This window comes from Pempheris klunzingeri, chromosome 9 (genome assembly GCF_042242105.1).
Source record: "Pempheris klunzingeri isolate RE-2024b chromosome 9, fPemKlu1.hap1, whole genome shotgun sequence".
Taxonomy (NCBI): Eukaryota; Metazoa; Chordata; class Actinopteri; order Acropomatiformes; family Pempheridae; genus Pempheris; species Pempheris klunzingeri.
Window position 1 is genome coordinate 13,750,563 of NC_092020.1, and position 19,647 is coordinate 13,770,209.

The window sequence follows — 19,647 nt, forward strand, 5'->3', positions numbered from 1 at the left end:
GGTTCAATAGTTATTTCACTGTTAACCACTTTTTCTTGGTGTTAGTGGAGTTAAAATCTAATGACTCTACCTAAAACTTCAGGAAATGATGGGAAAATTCTTGCGTGTCTGAGGAACTTCTAAAACTTTTCAGATACTGCCAAAACATCCCAAACAGCTCCTCTTGTTACTTTCACATCCATATTGATCTAAAATTTCAAAAAATCAATAGCCCAAAATGTTTTATGTATCATTAACACCTAAGCACTTGGCATTTACATTACACCAATATTAATGCATTTTTACTACAGCTCAGACTGAATCTACCATTAACACTGACACTTGCCATCTCACCTTCACTTCTATTTTAATTTTAGCCAAAAACAGCTCTGACAGAGATATAGCAGAGTGGAGCTCTCCTCTTTGGCACAGTAAACACAAAATGATGCAGGAGAAAAGCCTTATTTCCTACCCATAACTTTGTTTAACGCTTTGTTAAACCACTATTCACCAGTGTTTATTATAGATCTTAGTGAGAAAACCATCTCATTCAGCATTTTCCTTATTAAATTTAACCAAATAGTCTGATTGCCAGCATTAGGCCTGGGGGAAGATGAAAGTTCGATTTTTGCGGCTGATAAAGCACCATGAATTTAATGAACCCAGCAAAGTCTCATCAAGGAGGACATGTGAGGAGTTATATTGTCCTGGGGATTTCCCTGTTATATGGCCTTGTCTAGCAATTACAGTGGCACTGAACCCAAATCAGATACTTTTGATGTAAATTCTTTGTCTGTTTTGCAGTCGAGTCTGATTAAAAAGACAAGGGTAGGGCCATCATGTAGCTACATGGTGTTTGCCTTTCTGATAGCATTTGTGCATGTCCGTAAGAGCGTGAAAAGGATGCAGCCATGTAGATGTAAATATGTTTAGACATAACCAAACCATAAACACACTTACGTGGTAAAGGCAGGATTGTACTTGGCCCCCAGGTAGTATGAGTACAGGTTGAACATGCCAATCATGAAGGCCACAAACACCATGATGAAGATGACCATGAACTTGAAGATATCTTTGACTGTGCGCCCCAGGGAAATCTGCAGTGGGCCGAAGCTCTCGTTGGCTGGTAGGATGTAGGCAATGCGTGAGAAGCTCAGCACCACGGCGATGGCGTACAGGCCTTCTGAGATGATCTGGGGGTCTGAGGGACGCCATTTGTTCCTGGCTGTTGGAGAAGAAAGGAAAAGGCTGAGCTACTACTCAGAATAAGCTAATGCAGTGTCAAACCAGAGAGTACTGTTTAATTGTTTGATTTTGAGGGAAACTGGTTATTTGCACAATAAAAAAGGTCCCAGGTTCAGATTTTACCCCGTTAACATTTTCACACCAAATAAAATCTGATGCATCATATATACAAGTACAGTATAGCTCCAAAATAATGTTGAAATGACAATTATAACTAACCATAATAATCCACAACAATGCAGAGATGATAAGTGTATGTAGGCATTATTTTTTTTTCTTCGAAATGTTGATGTCAGCTATCAGCTGCACATAACTGTTTTTCGCCGTATGTACAGAGCAAACTTTTGGTGACAGTGGGATCTAGATGTTTGTAAGAGATGTTCCTAAAGGACATAATCTCAGAGGGATGGATTAAGTGAGGATGGCTGAGATGTTGGAGAGAAGAGGGTGAGGGAGGGAGAAGGGAAGGGGACGAGTATGAGAGTGATGTGCAGCAATGAGAAGGGATAAAGGGATAGTGTGTCCAAGGAGAAGGAAGGACAGACTGAGAGAAGAAGAGGGAGGGGCAGCAACAGAGACACAGTAAGACATGTTGATGGAGAGGATAACTGAAAAAAATGAGATACCAAAGAGATGAGGACCATAAAACAAAAAGAGAAATAGAAGATTCCATCACACCGCAACTATCTAGTACATATACACAATGTGTGTACATTCCAGTGCAAATATGAAGACACATGGAGATAATAACTGACACTGCAATAATATTATTCTGTACATTCCCATGTATACTGATGTGTCATGACAGAGTCAGACCACCAGATGACAGCACTGATGAAGGTTCCCTTAGTGGGCCACAAACAGTCTATAGCCGGCACTCTGCAGCAAGTTTTAATATTGTTGTAGAGGGATTTTAGTTATAGAAGTGAAATATAAGTTTACATGTTCTGTAATCTTGACATTTTCTTGATTTATTTAATGAAAAGCAGATATACAATATATCTATGTGCAATATACCCTGTGCATGTGTTTGTGTTAGTGTGTATGTATGACATATGAAGTCATTAAATGTGGTGTGGTGCAATCAAGCCAAGGATCAAACAGGAGAATGTGAGCACAAATATGCGTGAACATCTTGAGGCAAGTACACAACAATTGCATTTTTATCTAAATGATGTCATCGTCTAGTGTCCCAGCTCTGGTTTTGACATTTCCAGACAAATACTCATATAATTTGCTGCTTGTTATCAGTGACTGATGTAGCACAACAATGATTCAAGCACCTCATGAAGGCTTTTACATTTTATCATGAGGTGTCAAATTGGCCTTTCCTCTGGAAATTATCTGGTAGATAAGAAGCGAAGCAGTTTAACTTTTTGTGCTGCAGAATAAACAAGTTTTTTCAAACTGAAGATCCCAAGGATTTGAATAGTTACAATGAATAGCGGTAGTCAAAATTGCTAAGAAAAGCACTCAGACTCCATCCAAGTAATCTCAGGGAAATGTAGTGCAAAAACACTAAAAGAATTCAGAAATTAAACAAAGAATTCGTAGATATCTTTAAAACCTTTTATCTCAGTTTAACATTGCTAGCATCTCTGACATTAGTTATATTCATATTGGAGTAACTGCTTACCGTAAGTGAAGTAGGCCACTTCGTCAGGCAGCGAGGCATTGCTGAGATCTTCATCTGGAACATGCATGTCCACATACTGCTGGGCTTTGGATGCCTTGAGGAACGCCATGAAGCGTGCCGTGAAGGATGCCACGAAGATAGACAACATGCCAAAGTCCAGAACGTTCCACAGGTGCATGATGTACTCCCTGGGCCCGTCGCTCCAGATCTCCTTACATTCTGACCAAATCATACCTGAGGAAGGACACACATACACACACACATACAATAAACACAATGAATACTAATACACAACATGAAGATAAAGAGGCTCTCACAGGCAATTATACAAACATAAACAAGTTTATATATACTCACAAGAAACGTGCACATTCACGGATGTTGACAACAAAGCATATACATCCCCATTTATAGCTCATGCACACACACACATACACACACAGATACACACACACTCTCTCAGTGGAAAACCTAATTCCTCCTACGCAACCACTCTCTCATTCTCTATTTGGAGCCAAAACAAGGAGAAAATTGCTTACTGAAAGGGGACCCTGATCAGTATCATCTCTATAACAATTACTAGGCCTTTGAAACATGCTGCTGGAATTACAATTACCCTGGTCCACTCAAGCCAACACTCACTGAACACACACAGAAACAAACACACACAAGCACCTGCTGCCAAAAATTACCACAGATGGGAAAAGAATGGTGCCGTTACACATAAACAAATAAAAACAGAACCATATGTGCACCAACATACACAAACCACACTCATAATGGAAGAACATCAGCAGATGGGAAGCAGCTGAGGACTGACAGATATTGCCATGGGCTCTTTATCTGTTGATTTTGTCTTCGTCTTTCTGTCACCCCTGTGTAGCTCCCCGTCTGTGTATGCCATACACTCCAACAGTCCCTCTACTTTCATCCATCACCTTCGACTGCTCTCATCTTTTCTCCATTTCTGTTCCTCTCTATCCCTCCCTCTAATATTTCCTCAGCAGCACTTCTTAGGTCAACCTCCAAGCTTCCCTCCAGCTTATCGTTGGGACACAGCATGGCCCCTGCATTAACAATTCTGGCCTGTGCTGCACCCAAGCAGGACCTTCTACTTGGCCTTTGAATGATAACAGAGAATGAAGTGTTGTATTGGCAGTACTTTGGCTTTCATCCCCTTGGTTGGTATGGTGTTACGTTAATGTTTAATTTTGCCTCATTGCAAAGTTTGGCAGAAAAATTCACTGAACTTTACTGATTCATCACAACAGTGTTGTGTTGTAGAAAAACGTAAAGGGAGTAACATTTAAAAGTGGAGAACCTTAGTAGAAACATCGCTATAAACTCGTCTTATTTGCATGTTGATGTTGATATTGATGAAGTACATCCATATTGATTAAAACAAAACCTTGAAAAAATATACGAGGTAACTTTTTGTCTTGACTTTCTTATATCAAGGTTAATTTCTTATCATGATGGAGAGTGTGCCTTGACAATGGCTATCTCACAACCATTTGCATTTTAATAGGCTGTAACTACAGAATTTCAAACATTGCCAGAAACAATGTTAGAATGCAACTCACCCAACACCCACTTCATGATCAACATCTCTGTCCAGGAAAACTGGGTGGTCTTGACCCTGAAGACCTGCCGTGGGTGGTCTGTGATGGTCTCATTGGGCAGATTCTTGACACCTTCAAAGCGATCTGAGGCGTTCACAACCAGCAAACCCAAGAAGATGGTGAAGGAGACAGCGTGAGCCACGAACTTCATGAAGGGGCTTCGCAGGATCTGACCAAGCTGGAAGTGACAGGATTGAGGATATAATCAAATTAATGTTAAATTGTGTATCTGTGGTTTACAAAAACTAGCAGAGTTAAAGCTGATCTAGTGAAAGTGTTGCCAAATTGCCAAATCCCATTTAAAGATTTGATGAGCTCCACTATGGCTATAAGCTAATTGCTAACTTGGTCTGGCTGTCTTTTGGAGCTGCTTACGTAGTATACAATGGCTTTATCAAAGTCTTTCCCCTGAAAACAGCTGTTTGTTACATGTCTGGAATGTCCATGTGTATCAAAGTGAACCAAATATTTGGATGATGATTCTCTGTGGCTTCATCACATTTCATGTTACGCATTGTCATTTGGTATAATAACAATATTATTTCATAACATTGTGTGGACTTTAACTTGTTAATAAACAAAAGTTATATTTACATTTAGTGCTACTTGTTATCAACCAATGAACTCTGAGAAATGTGCTGAAAACATTTCTTCTCTTTGCAACATTTTCAACCTTGCATTATTTGCATCCATGGTTTCCTTGCTAGTCTTCATCTTTCCTGCAATTGCTTGCTTATTGTGTTTTATTGCTGTTTATTGTATTTCTTGGTACTTTACTACCACCAGTAGATCAGTGGGATAATGAGAAACCATTGGCAGGAATGTGTGGGGGCCTCTCCATAGCTACTAGTGGACAAAATTTCAGATACTCAGTAACTATAAGATGAAGATGATGAAGCCCTCTCATGTCCCTGCGGAGTACACCAGAGTAAATTGATAAAACAAAATTTTATTTGATAATATTTGTCAATTACTTGTGTTCACATGCAAACACAAGAGCTTGAGAAATCTGTTTTTGTGTCAGACTGAAGATGCATGTTTGAGTTGTATTTTCTTAATGCAGTTAATAAAATGTCTATACACAAGTGTAAAGGTGCAGCCAAACAAACCATTTGTTTTTATTTACTGAGACAATGCAGTAGTCATGCTTTTTGCCGAGTTGCTGAGATTTTGATCCTAAGAGATCAAAATCTGAAAAGCATCACTAAACAACCATCTTAGCGGGCAAACAACAGCTGCTATGATTCAAGGATGTGCTTAACCATTGATCATTTTCGCAACAACATAATGGTGGAATAACTAGACACCAAACAATCACCAGAGTTTGCGGAAATGCACCATATGGAGAAAGGTGGTGCTGTGCAAGGTGCGTTAAACATTCCACCACACAGAGGGACCTTTTTATAATTGAACTAAAATATGCCAAGACACACAAATGTGCATCCATGTACACACACACACAAACACACTCAACCTCATAGAGACATTTGAGATCCCAATATTTGCCCCTCTCTAAACCTGCTGTGTTCAATATTAACTACCCACAGGATATCTCTGCTCTCTGCATGCATGCTAGCACATTAGATTCACTAGCTGTTCCATTGCCACACACACTACTAGACCATGTGGGAAAAGGTTGTCTGGTAAATCTTAACCCTGCAAAGCCCTCTAAACCTCCTCCTGCCATTGGGACAGCTCTGCCTCCTTCATTTATCATTATCTGCTGTACTGATAAGGCCTATCCATGTCACCCCCCTCCCTCCCTTTCCAACCTTAAATGTTAAGCTACTGCTGTGTGAGGAATGCAAACCCCATGGGTTTATTTTTTTTATCAGCGATGGTGACAAGAGCTGATCTACTCTCCTCTAACAAAATGGTGGCTGCTGGCAGCAGGCACATGCACACTAAATAAAAGCGGTTTGGTGTGAAATGGAAATCTCACATGGAGCTGCTGTGTCTTTCATTATTCCCTAACATCTTTCCACCTGGGAGAGTCAAGCCTGTTGTACATTGTGTCCACTCTAAATAAATACTTATCTAGATTTGAGCGAGGAAAATAAATGAAATCATTTTCATCAATTACATTCCTGTAAAGCACTATGAGACACTCTGTTGTGATATTGGGCTATACAAATAAAATTGAATTGAATTGAATTGAATTGAATTAAATGTGTACATTTCAGGTATCTGTTCTCATTTTTCCTTCTTGCCAGTTCCCTCTCTGAAACTCATACACAGACAAAACAATCACCACTACAGACTGTTTAATTGGTCAGCAATCGAACTTGCAGCCACCTATTAAACTCTAAGTCTAATATTTTGTTAGTGATACAATTTTTGCTTCCTTATTGAAAAGCTTTTCAATCCAAAAGGACTATTCAATGATGTCCAGTCATTGCATCAATGATGAATGGACTGTGACCCATGTGCATTGACTGAATTTTTTTCTCGTAGTGACCTCGGTTTGAACCTCCCACGAGACTAGTGAGAAAAAGGGGAAAAAAGACCAAGAAAAAGGCAAAAGAGATCCTGGGGAAGAACCAATGGAAATCTTCAGATATAAATTAAAAGAAATAATCAAAAACCCAATCAGTGGGGGCTTGTTCATTGTTTCTAGCTTTCCATCCTTTAGACTCCTTGTGTTTCCTTCTTTTGTTTCCTTATTCCCATCTTTCATTTCCTTTTTATTTTCCTTATTCCCTTGTTCCATTTCCTTGTTTCCATTCCTTCTTTTGTTTCCTTGACTTTCTTTCTTTTGTTTACTTACCTTTGCTTTCTTGTTTTCTTTCCTCCTTTTGTTTCCCTGTTTCTCTCATTTTGTTGTTTCCTTTACATGTATCCTTCTTTTATTTCCTTCTTTTGTTTTCTTCTTTCTTTTCTGATCTCCCTTCTTTGTTTCCTTGTTTCTTTCTGTCCTTTTCCTCTTTCCTGCCTTCCTTCACACAGAAAAGTGTAGTGTAATGTAATATACTGTATTTAATGTTAATGTAGTAGAGTAAATGGTGCAAAATTGTAGTGAGGTACAGGACTTGAGTAAATGTACTTACTTATTTTCCACCACTCACTTAATCACTAATTAATTCAGTGATATTTCGAAAATAAATTACATGAAACCAGTTGGCTCCTTGGAGAAGCTGCATGCTGTGCTACAGAAATCTATATTCCCTGACTTAAACATGAAGCTTGTTCTAGGAGCATGGTATCCTGCCAGCCATTCCCATGCAAGTTTTTACCGATTGCTTTTTTCCCCTCTTATTCTGTTTCATCTTTTTCCTGTCACTTAGGATAGACTGAAAAGATTTCTTGGGTTCATCATCCAAAATGTGTGCCATCAATCTATCTGCATGTTTTCATAATTTTCACCCTTTCCAATCAATAAGAAACATTCAATATCAAATACAGCATCTGTTTTTCACCACCTCCAAAGCAAAATAAAATATCAATATCTTCTTCATCTCTCCCTGCTGATATGAAATGTAATACGGTTTGTGGTTCTGATAATGGTTTGTTGTGGTGGTGTAAAAATTGAGAATATTATGAGCTGTAAGAGATGAGAAATTGATAATGTGAGCAGAGAAAAATGCATGATTAGTGCCAGGTGTAGGAGGGCTTATTACACACAGTTAACCAAAACGCATCAAAGCTTCCTCTCTGAAATGTCTATCTTGCTGTGTTTCTCTGATTCACTTTGTCTTCATCTGTTTCATTACCAAATATTTAATATGCCTTTTATCTCCACTAAGTTGCTGTTATTAAGCATGCATCCAAAAAACATTATTCACATTTATTTTCTATTAGTCTATTTTCAGTATATGTATACAATAATAATAATAATAATAATACAGTTAAAACAGTGGAACACAGGCCCACTGGTTCATAATCAGATATAATCATAGATAAACATGTGTATACATCTGCGCGCACATTATGAAAGTAAATCATCTTGTCATTTGTTCACTTATTGTGCTTAGTATTGTACTGAACTGTATCTGACTTTGCATGTCTTCAGAAAATATCATATACCTGTCACATGTTGTTGCAGTTTGTATCAGATAATTGTATGGAGACACGTCTTCTGAATGACCCATGAGCCTCTACAAGGCGTTGTCTCTCATAAGGGGTCCTTTGTTTGTTGGAGGCTATAAAAGATGCTTAATGTATGTCTTCAGTGAGACAGATGCTTTTCCTCTGACTTCAAGTTCCTTGTGAACAAGGCTGTTTTTTAATCTTCAACCATCTGTCTTTTGTGCATTACTTCATATGTGTTGAGTTTGTTGCAGACAATTTTCCACCACAACATACAAATACACACTCGCACATGGAAATGAACATGCTCAGGTGTTTATGTGACACAGTGAGATCAGAAGCAGATAAAAAAAAGCAGGTAACATGATTGAATCCATGTCTGGCTCACAGTCTTATTGCTCTCCATCCTTCCTGTCTTAGTCTACAAAATGACTAATTCATCAGTCACACCTGACATGAATCACACAAGGGTCCTCAACACTGTCTCTGAATCTACCTTAGTGCACGAGCACACACACACATACACACACACTCACACTCACACTCACACACACACACACACACACACACACACACACACACACACACACACACACACACACAATCACCACTTGATGATGAGGTACAGGATTATTCAGGTTGTTGAACACAACTGCACACAGCTCATGTGTGAGTATGTTTGTTTGTGTGTGTGTGTGTGTATAGTGTATATATGTGTGTGGCCTACTTGTCATATTGCATCACTTTACAGATTATAATTTGCTTGATGGGGTATTAACCCCATAGTTATGTGGCCTCAGGGCACCATAATCAAATGGTGACTATACAATGCTCTTTAAATCGGAAATCTGCTATGTTTTTAGCCATGCTGCTCATTTGGTCCGTCTCTCCAACAACTTGTCCAGAATTAAATATCTTCACAACTAGTGCATGGATGGCCATGCATTTGGCCACATATTCATCATCCCCTGAGACCCTGAACCTGAAAGATTTGTGCATGAGGAAGTGTTTTTCTGTGTTGTTATTGTAAATTATATGTTATGAAAACTTTCCAAACAACATGATTTTAATATGTGGCTTAATCTGTTAACTTTATGGGTGCTAAAGTGCCAAAGATCAGAGGAATGTAGGAATGTTTGACAAAACAGTTGGTGTATTTTGCTTGTTTGTGTACGTGTACATGCGTGTTCATACCTTGCTACATGGCATTATCCAGTAGGCGATAGCCAGGAAGGGCAGACCCACGGTGACCCCCAGCACAGTCCAGCACTTCACCCCGATGGACTGCTGCCTCAGACCGGGCAGGTTCTCGTACCAGATAGTCAGCAGCTGTTGCTGACAGTTGGGATGGGCAACAAACTGGAGAGAGGGTCAGGGACAAGAAATGTACATTAGTGGAAGACGAGATGAGACCTGAGGGCAAGGAAGAGGTGAGCAATTCTTCATTTTCAGAGAAGCAATACTAATTTGCTTTTCTCACCATGTCTTCATTAAACATTAAGAATTTTACAAAGCAGCACATTGAGCAAACATTGTGACAATATATCTCTGGCAACTATGCTAAATGGCCCAGTAGTGATAAATAGGTGGCTTATTTAACGGACTGATGCATAGTTATCTTGGGGTTCAATATTGAACATACAGCATATTGAGTATAAAAATCAGATCTGACAAACTATTTTGGAGCCTTTTTACAACAAACAAACCCACAAAATAAAATGCTGCTAACAGGCTCATGCATCACTAATAATGATCCAGTGATATAAAATCTATATATGACACTCTGAAAGGGGCAAATCTACACTAGTGCTTAATTTTCAACACTGACAATACATTTGGTTTTTACTTAGAAGTACATTTGTAGATGCAGGACTATTACTTTGATGAAGTATTTTTACATTGTGATGTTACTACTTTTATTAAGTACAACTAATGATCTTAATACTTCTTCCACTACTGTATAATATGCCAGACACAACACTCCAGAATTAACACATATCAATAGTAGTTTCAAAATGGCACAAGCCAGAATATGGTGTTGTGGAATTTACCTCTGACAATCTTTCTTTTCATGGGATACCATGATTGTATTATCTTTTACAAACAGGTTACAGATATGTTGAAGGAAGTGTTCTCTATACTAGACAGCATTTCATCATTTCTTCACAATTTTGTTGTTTTTGGAATCCAACCAGCATTTTTGAACAATCTTTCTATTAATTATGTCCCACCAAAACTGTTTGAATTTCAATGCCAAGATCAGCAGATTGAATTAATTGAGTTAAACCAATTACTAACTTTATTGAGAAAAGTACCAATGCTTCACATGGTACTTTCCTGTGCTTTTGAGTTATGCCAATACAAAAGATGGCTTCTCTTCATGTTAATATTCAGGGTATTCCAGAGTGGCTGCGCATGCAGGCTGCTTTTCTATTTAGGGCACATCTATTGTGTATTCACTACAATCAAAATATATTGTTCACAACACATTTGTAGCCACAACTACCACATGGCTTCTTTTGAAATGAAAAAAATGCCAACAAGCAGGTTTGGAAATCCATTTAACATACAGTACGCAAAAGAAAGCAGGCAGCAATTACAAAGTACAAAGTGTTTACATTCATTTCTGAAGCATATTTGCTTTATTAGATAAGGCTTGGCCTGGCATTTCAGCATCTGTTGACGAGTTTACTCCAATAGAGGAAGTGATAAATGAAAGCAACCACTGGTCTGGTGAGGAAGGAGACGATGGATGTTTTTGTTCCAGCTGGAGGAAGGATGTGGACAACAGAGTGATCGATGCTCCCTAGGAGGTCATCTAGTGTAACAATCAAACTCTGTTTGTGTATTGCTTTTCGTTTACATCTAAGATCTAAGCAACAGGTCACCTCTGGTCACACCTGTTCTCCCTTGATTTTCATTACTCTCTCTCCCTTCATCAATCATTCCCACCCCCTTCACCAATCAGCATCGGACATCACATTCAAGAGGCATTTATCTGAGCTGACAAATGACATCCTCTGCTCCCATTCGCCGATCGAAGTGCGCACATGCACAATGTGAATAGGTGCATTTAATCATTTCTAAGTCCAGAAGGAAACTGCAAACAGCCATAACCATTGCAAACTAAAATCGTAGTTAGCATAGTTTCCTACTGGTGTCCAGTCACCAGTCTATCAACCCAGTGACCCGTGACATGAACCCTGCCTCTCCCGGCAACATGCAGTCATGCTCCACCTGGTTTCCATGGAAATCTATTCCTCCGTCTTTGCTTGCCTCCTGCGTAATTAGCTCTCAGAGCACAGGTCGAGGTCTCTTGTATGGGATAAAAACACAGGCTCAAACTGGCTGTGTACAGCCCAACACATACACAAGCATCCACACATGCACACACACACACATTTGGGATATACCTGATTAGAGAAAACATGCAGCACATGAAGGTCAAACGTGTATGTGCGTGAGAGAGAGTTCGGTTGGGGGAAATGGGGAAAAGGGATTTGGTTTGACATTTTGTAAGAACAGCTCTGCTCAGCAAGGATTAACTCTCTAACACAGAGGCCAGTTTGTTGTTTACATTAGACTCCCCAAGGCCCCATGCAGGAAAATATGCAAACATATAATATGTGCAAAAAATTACAAGTCACATGAAAAACACTTCTGTGACACACTTTGGCTTTTCTTCCATGTTAATGTACTCAAGACATATTATTGAATTATGGCACATATGATATCTAATTTACTTTCCAGGAAATGTTTAAAACCAACATTTAAAAAAACATTTATATTGCACTTTATATTTATGGACATCTATCAATTACAATAAACCCAAATAACTCAATAATCCTAAACAAAACAGGATGTGGATAGGAATTTTGTAATGTGATGTGAAAATGTGTTTTTATGTATTAATCCATTATCGCAGAGTTCTTCCAATAAGTCCTCATATCAAATCAACAAAATAGTTTGTCAGTGCATTTCAAAACCTACGTGCATCTTCTGACCTATCCCCTCCTATGGTTAAAGGTGTGCTCCACCAATTTTTCACATCAGTTTACTTTTCATAGGGAGCACTGTGCAGCTTGTGAAAAGAGTTGTATAATGTCTTTGGTGGCTTTGAAGGGGCTTACCAAAGTCTAAACAAATTACTCATGATTATGTCATAGTGATATCATCTGGCTTATCTTGGCTTGCCTGGGCTTGAAGACAAATGCATACAATTAGCTTAATAACAGAAAGCTTGTTTTACAATCTGGGAGCAGGGATTTTGAAAGACTTGGGCATTTATCAGACAGGGAGTGTCCTACTAGAAACGCTGTCAAGTTGCATCATGGGTTCCAGTGTTTTTGGAGCATGATCTTTATTAGAGACTAATGTCACGACATAGCTGCCACTGAGTCTTCTTTTAATACGTTACTTGAAAGTCCCACAAACTTTATGGAAATGCAATATTTAAACCAGCAATGATATGGGATATGAACCCTGTTTTCCGGTGTGTAAGTCCAAGCACAATGTATAGCCGTCCTTGGCCTCCTCACCCTTATGATTTTCTGCACAATAAAAATGGTCACTCCACTTCCTTGTTTTGGCATCGATCATACCGGTTTGTTTGTGTATTTATTTCACTGTTGTTTGCATTATACCGTTGACGGCCATCTTACCTTCTTGACTTCGTACTTGATGGCTAGTATGACACGGCTGAGGCAGGGTCGGTTGTACGGGCTTGGAGGGCACTGGTCCACATCACCGTTCAGTATGGCCTCCACTTCCTCTGTGTTCCGACAAAGGTCCAACACACCCACCACAAAGTCCTTGCACTGCATGGACAGCTTGCGGTAGTCATTCTGCATGAGTCAGGGGTGGGGACAAACAGTTGAGTGGGTAGGGGAATCACAGGGAAAGAGAAAAGATGGAAGAAAGGACAGAAAATAAGAATGCAGGGAGAAGAATTTGACTTAAGACAGAATTTAAACATCAATTTGATTCATGTAAAACACAAGTATCATGGGAGGGAAGATTCATCAAATCATGAATCTGCCTTCAGTTGCCCCCTTTGCTGTCAGTTTTGTATCTTTTTACACTGGCCCCTAGTCTACTCTGTTTTTTCCCTCTTGTTTTACACATCATCCATGCACCTCAGATGTTCTTATCAACCAGTCCTCTTTGTGTGTCCTGTTGTCACGTTATTTCATGTTAGCTGGGGCATGGCTGTCAACTCACATGACACCTGGCTTTGCCTGGGTACAGCATTGTAAATCACCTGTTTTCTGTGTACTTCAAAAAGAAAAAATCTCTTGGCCATTGCCAGTAAAGCCTTGAAACCATTTCTCCTGTTTTTCATACCTGCTGGTCTGTGTGTATGAACTGTATCACCTTTCTTTTTTTGGTTGAGAGCTTGAGAATTGTCAACCCCATATAGACATTTGCTCTCATTTGCAGTACAGTTTGGGTGTAATGACATAATGTCATGACATAATGATATTGTGATTTGGTTTGTGACCTGCTCATCTTGAAAATAAATTAGCTTGACTTTACAAAACAATTGTTGGATGGACTTTATATCCAACGCAGAGAAGATTGTCTTTATAGGTGACATTTGCTCATGTAGGAGCCCACTTGATATATATCATATATCAAAAATATCAGTGTTGCCACAGGCCCATCATATCCAAGTCAAGATTGAATCAACATTCTCTCAGAAATCTCACATTAGAAAATATTTACATCTTTGTTACATTCCCATATTTTGTACATTATCAGAAATAACAGTCATCTGTACTACAGAATGCACTTAAAACCCATAAAAGCTTGTTATGCTCATTTAGTGCATTCCCATTCACCTGATTTTATGCACAGTTTAAATTTGTGAATAAAAAACTAAATGGAAATGCTTGAATTTTGAAAAATTATGTTGATATGGGAAGCAACACATGGCACAGTGCCATGGATTTGGCAACTGTAACTGTTGCAATCTTGTTGCACCCTCTATTTGCATAATGGCAGTTGATGGAAACACTAATTTGCATTTTATTTCACAACATTTTCAAAATTTGATAAAAGTGAATTGCTTGAATAGAAACAAAGAAAATGGCACATTCATTACCATGATGCATATATTTCAACTTATAAAGACTGACATTTACAAAAACCCTCCATTAGGATGATAACCTGACTGGAATATATGCTTGCCGTTACAAATCCAGGCAATCAACATGAGGCCAACTTGGAGGCCCCACACATGTGGACCTTATCAGGAACACAAGACAACAAGCACAAACCAGAGCGATTCTTTAAACTTATTAAGACTGAAATGTCAACCTTATGAAGACTGAAACTAGGATCTTTATAAATTGAAACATATGCATCAGAGTTGAGTGTTTGCTTTCCTTTTCTCTGCGTGAGCCAACACTTCACTAGGCTGGATCTGCGCTTTTCCTATATTTTCACTTGAATAGAAACATTTCTATTGTTGCTTATTTACACCTTTTTATTGATATTCTTAGTGGAGTGAAACTTACACTGCAGCTGCACTCTCTTATGAAGAAGATTGTGAAAAAATGCAGTGAAGGCATAAAAAAAATCATCTTTTAGGACTTTGGAGCTCCCAAAATCCCTAAAAGATGATTTTTTTAATCTTGTGCACAGAGGATAAAACTGTTAATTCACTAATGGTTCAAGTTTCAACTCTTTGCCCCTCTGCCTTGTAGCCACTCATTTCTCACCCTTATTTCTTACACTATCTCCCTGCACCCTCCAGCTTTCCTCTGGTACTAAAAGTTGGCCGAGTAGGTAAACAGTCAGTAGATTGGAGCCCCCATGGAACGATTCTCATTATGCATTCACACTGCGTTTATTCCATGTCCAAACATATGATTACTGTGATAAGGCCCACTTTCATGAAAACTTTTACACAGGCCTTCCCAGGAAAATCATCATTTACTATGGTGGAAAACTGGGCTGCATGGTGGCGCACTGTTTATCACTGTCACCTCACAGCAGTTCTCCACTTGTTTGTGTGGGTTCTCTCCGAGTACTCTGGCTTTCTCCCACAATCCCAAAGACAAGCAGGTTAAATACAGGTTAAATAAACTCTAGATTGCTTTTATGTGTGAATGTGAGCGTGAATGGTTGTTTCTGTGTCAGCCCTGCGATTTACTAGCACAAAGTCCAGGGTGCACAACGCCTCTCATCCATGTCAACTGGGAGTCCCCCTGCAACCCTCTAAGGATAAATGGTATAGATGATGGATGATGGGAAATTACCTGTTCTACCATCACTTTCTTTTAGTATACACTTTTGCAGGTATGAATTGTTTATATAGAGCATGTACTGGCTTTTGATGCATGATAAACATAATTTGCATTCCTGCAAGGTTTGACCCTGTTCGTAAGGCAGTTTGTTTTTAGCATGACTCGGACAGTGTCTGCTTTGAATATTGAATGGTCTAATCCAGGGGTGTCCAAAGTCAAATGCGGCCCGTGTTCAAATTTCCTGCGGCCCGAAGCTTCTGTTATAGAATCAATAATATGCGGCCGCCAGCACTGTTGACCACAGTATAAAATACAGTGTACAAAAAACTATTTATTTTACCAGAAGATGGCAGCAGACCTGTGGCCACACTCTCGCCGCGGGAAACTTTGACCCTCGTCACAAGGGTCAAAGAGCACTGTCAAAATGGCTACTGTAAATAAAAAAAGGAAAGTTGACAGCAAGGGCCACCGCTTTCAAGACAAATGGAAATTGGAGTATTTTTTCACTGAAATACGAAACAACTGTGTCTGCCTAATTTGCCAGGAGACTGTGGCTGTTTTCAAGGAGTTCAAACATCAAGAGGCACTACCAGACGAAACATGCTAACAACGACAAGCTAACCGGGAACGAACATGGCGCAAAATTGAAGCAACTGGAAGCTGCTTCGACAGCACAGCAGCGCTTTTTTACAAGAGCCCGTGAATCGAATGAAAATGCCACAAAGGGAAGTTGTGAGGTGGCAACGCTGATTGCCAAGCACTGCAAACTCTTTACTGAGGGTGAATTCATTAAAGACTGCGTGATGAAAATTGTGGAGAAAATTTGTCCTGAGAAAAGGCAATCGTTTGGTTAAGTTTGCCTGGCCCGTAACACTGTGGTACGGAGAATTGAAGATGTTTCATCTGACATTAAATCTGACATTTGATCTGAGTCTAAAATTGAAATGATGAAAAACACTGCCTTTCTCCTTTTTGATCACGAGTAATACAGGGATTCATATACCCCTCAATGTTTTGTACTATTGTATAATATAACTGTTAGTAGGATAACGTTACTTTTAAACCGACAGTTCAGTAAGAAAACAGTCAGAGCGTCATCCAGCGTGTGATGATGCTCTGAGGAAGACTACAGATGCAGTCGAAACATGTCGACAAAGTAAAGCCATGCTTTCTTACTTAATTGTCGGTTTTAAAGTAACGTTATCAAATGAAGATTATCCAATTGTAACTGTTAGTGTTATTTTCCTGTTCACATGTTTGAATTTAGAAGTTCATAGTGAGCATTTCATAGTGAATAATAGGTAATGTTTCAAATGTGTTTCAAAATGTTTTTTTCCAGACAGACTTTTACCTTTTTTATGTGGTCTTCAAATATGAAAGGCAGAGTGATTTTGGTAAAACTTTAGATTTGTTTTCTGTGTTAAGACATGAAAAGTATGCCATTTGCAATAAAAAAAATTTCATGAAATATTTCATTTGCATTTAATGTTAATGGTTCAAAAAATGTCAGGCTGAATGGTTGGCCCCCCACGCATTTTCACCTCCCAAATATGGCCCTCTTTGCAAAAAGTTTGGACACCCCTGGTCTAATCAGTTTTGTGCAATCACGATATGTTCGTACTCTTAAATACCAAATAGCTGCAACACATGCGATACGTTTTAAAATCTGGCCCATCAGGCTTGAAGAAAAAAAAATACTAAACTGAATGGCATGTTAGATAAAGTTGGTCAATAGGCCAATCACTCTCTGCAAATTAAAAAGTAATTCAAGCAATGGCAGCAAGCATATATTGGCCCTTTGGGGACACAAAGGAAAAAGTGGCATTTGGTATATGTTACCTTTAGGCTGCTAAGCGAACAAAATCAATTACAATCTCATGTCTGTTTACATTTAGGGAAAGGCAATGCTTCAGGGTTGTACATGTACAAGAGTGTTAATCTTTATCAATGATATTTGCGTTTAAAGACACACAATAGGAACACACACACACACACACACATGGAAACCACACACACTCAGTATATGTGAAAATCCAATCACGATTCAAGGTATGTGGCTTGTGCCTCGGGGGCTGAGATAAAGGAAAGGCAACAATGTTGTGAGATTGAAAATGGAGACAGAGCAGTGTGAAGCAGAGTGAGAATGGTTACAGATGAGTGAACTGAGGGGGACATGAGCCAAGCCTCAAACATGGTGGGAGGGAGGATGCTGTAAGATGGAGGGGTGAGGAGAGGAGAGGGACAGAGAGAGTTTGAGAGCTTATGTTACTGTACTTCACCACCATTAGTTTACCTCTTTTTGACTGCGTGTCTTAATTCAAACTGAATTAAACTAAAATTGGCATGACACAAGAACAGAGTGAAATGGATTTAAGAAATTAAACAACACGCTCCTCTGCCTTACTTTTTTTTATCTCCTAAGGGCATGTGGGGTGTGTGTGTACTGTATGTGTGTCTGTGTATGTGTCCAGAGGCTCTTATGAGAAATTGATGGGCTGTCTTGAAAAGTAGGATGTTTGAAGATAAATGTTGACTGTTAGGGAGGCACTGATATGCCTTTACCAGTCTCCTCATAAACATCTAACCGAAAAACATTAGGTTTTATCATCAGGGGAACAGTGCATTCAGTACCAAATTTAATGGCAATCTGTTCAAAGTGTTGAATGACATTCAATGTGCTCATGTGTCTATGGGAACATGGGCACATAATGTACTTTATGGTTACATCTGACTGAATCTGGAACCCAAATCACATTAGTTGGAGCTGTGGGGGAAAATTAAAATCTAATTAAAAATCTATAGAAACAGACTGACTAACTGCATACTGCATACATGTGCTTGTGAAAATCTCCAGCTTTGGAAAGTTGAGTGTTAGCTGTTTCATTCACAAACTGTGCTGTCAGAGCATCAACCCCAGAAAACAATCAAGAATCAAATGTTGCTGTAATGATTAAGATAACAAGAATTTATTATTTTTTTATATTTTTATAATTGATAATTTTTAAAGTTGGAGGGTCACACAGCACAACTTGCTAATCACTCTGGAAGAAAAATTAACTGCTGGTGAACTGCTGGTAGCAGCCAGCCTTAAGGCCGTCTTCACTCATGAGCTCAGGTTACATCTCACTACAAGTGGTAAGACAATCCAACCATAGAAGTGCAGTATTAATGATGACTTGACACACAAACAAAAAATCTCATAATGTCTGAAATCCTTTTAAATGTTTGAGTGTCATAAAGGTTAGCTATTACACTGTCTTTTTATTATTGGAAAATATCAACATAATTTGCGGGTGATGTGAATACAGACAGGGAGTCAAATAAAGAGAGAAGACAAGAGGGTGATAATGAGATGGTAATGAGACAGATGAGCTCCAACACAACCTGGTCCCTCAGGTGAGCCCTTCTCATTAACTTGTCTGGAGACAGAAAACAGAGTGACAAGCAGAAAGGCTGAATGACAAACACGAATGTGGGCAGAAAATTGAGGAATCGATTAACAAGGAAGGACAGAAATAAACAGAGACCAGAGAAAAAACATGCATCAACATAAGGGCGGACAAATGAAGACCAATAAGTAAAGAACTGTAATGTTATCAGACCATTGTTATCAGATTGGTTCAATCATATGATCATGCTTTCTATATTAATGATCTCAACTATAAATTCAGTATGTAATCAATGAGAGCTGAGCAATGTTGGCAACTCTGAAGTGAAACATACCAGTAATAATTATGTAAATGTTTTAAATGTAGTCCTATATTGTACATATTGTAAACTGTATAAGTAATATAAAAAACATAATTGAAAATCTAGAATCTATTAATATGACTCACCTACCAGTGAGCATTTGCACTGAAGCTGACTCTTTATTAAGGTAAGTCCATGC

General features: G+C 38.9%; 1 protein-coding gene across 1 annotated transcript in view; it reads right to left on the reverse strand.

Moving 5' to 3' along the window:
- Positions 1 to 19,647, reverse strand: part of trpc7b (transient receptor potential cation channel, subfamily C, member 7b) — a 44,026-nt gene that overhangs the window by 17,275 nt on the left and 7,104 nt on the right. Inside the window, exons 3-7 of the mRNA XM_070836669.1 lie at positions 13,170 to 13,352; positions 9,703 to 9,867; positions 4,444 to 4,660; positions 2,861 to 3,094; positions 940 to 1,204 (exon numbers count right to left, since the gene is read on the reverse strand). Coding sequence (XP_070692770.1) covers positions 940 to 1,204; positions 2,861 to 3,094; positions 4,444 to 4,660; positions 9,703 to 9,867; positions 13,170 to 13,352 — 1,064 coding nt within the window. The remainder of the gene's footprint in view (positions 1 to 939; positions 1,205 to 2,860; positions 3,095 to 4,443; positions 4,661 to 9,702; positions 9,868 to 13,169; positions 13,353 to 19,647) is intronic.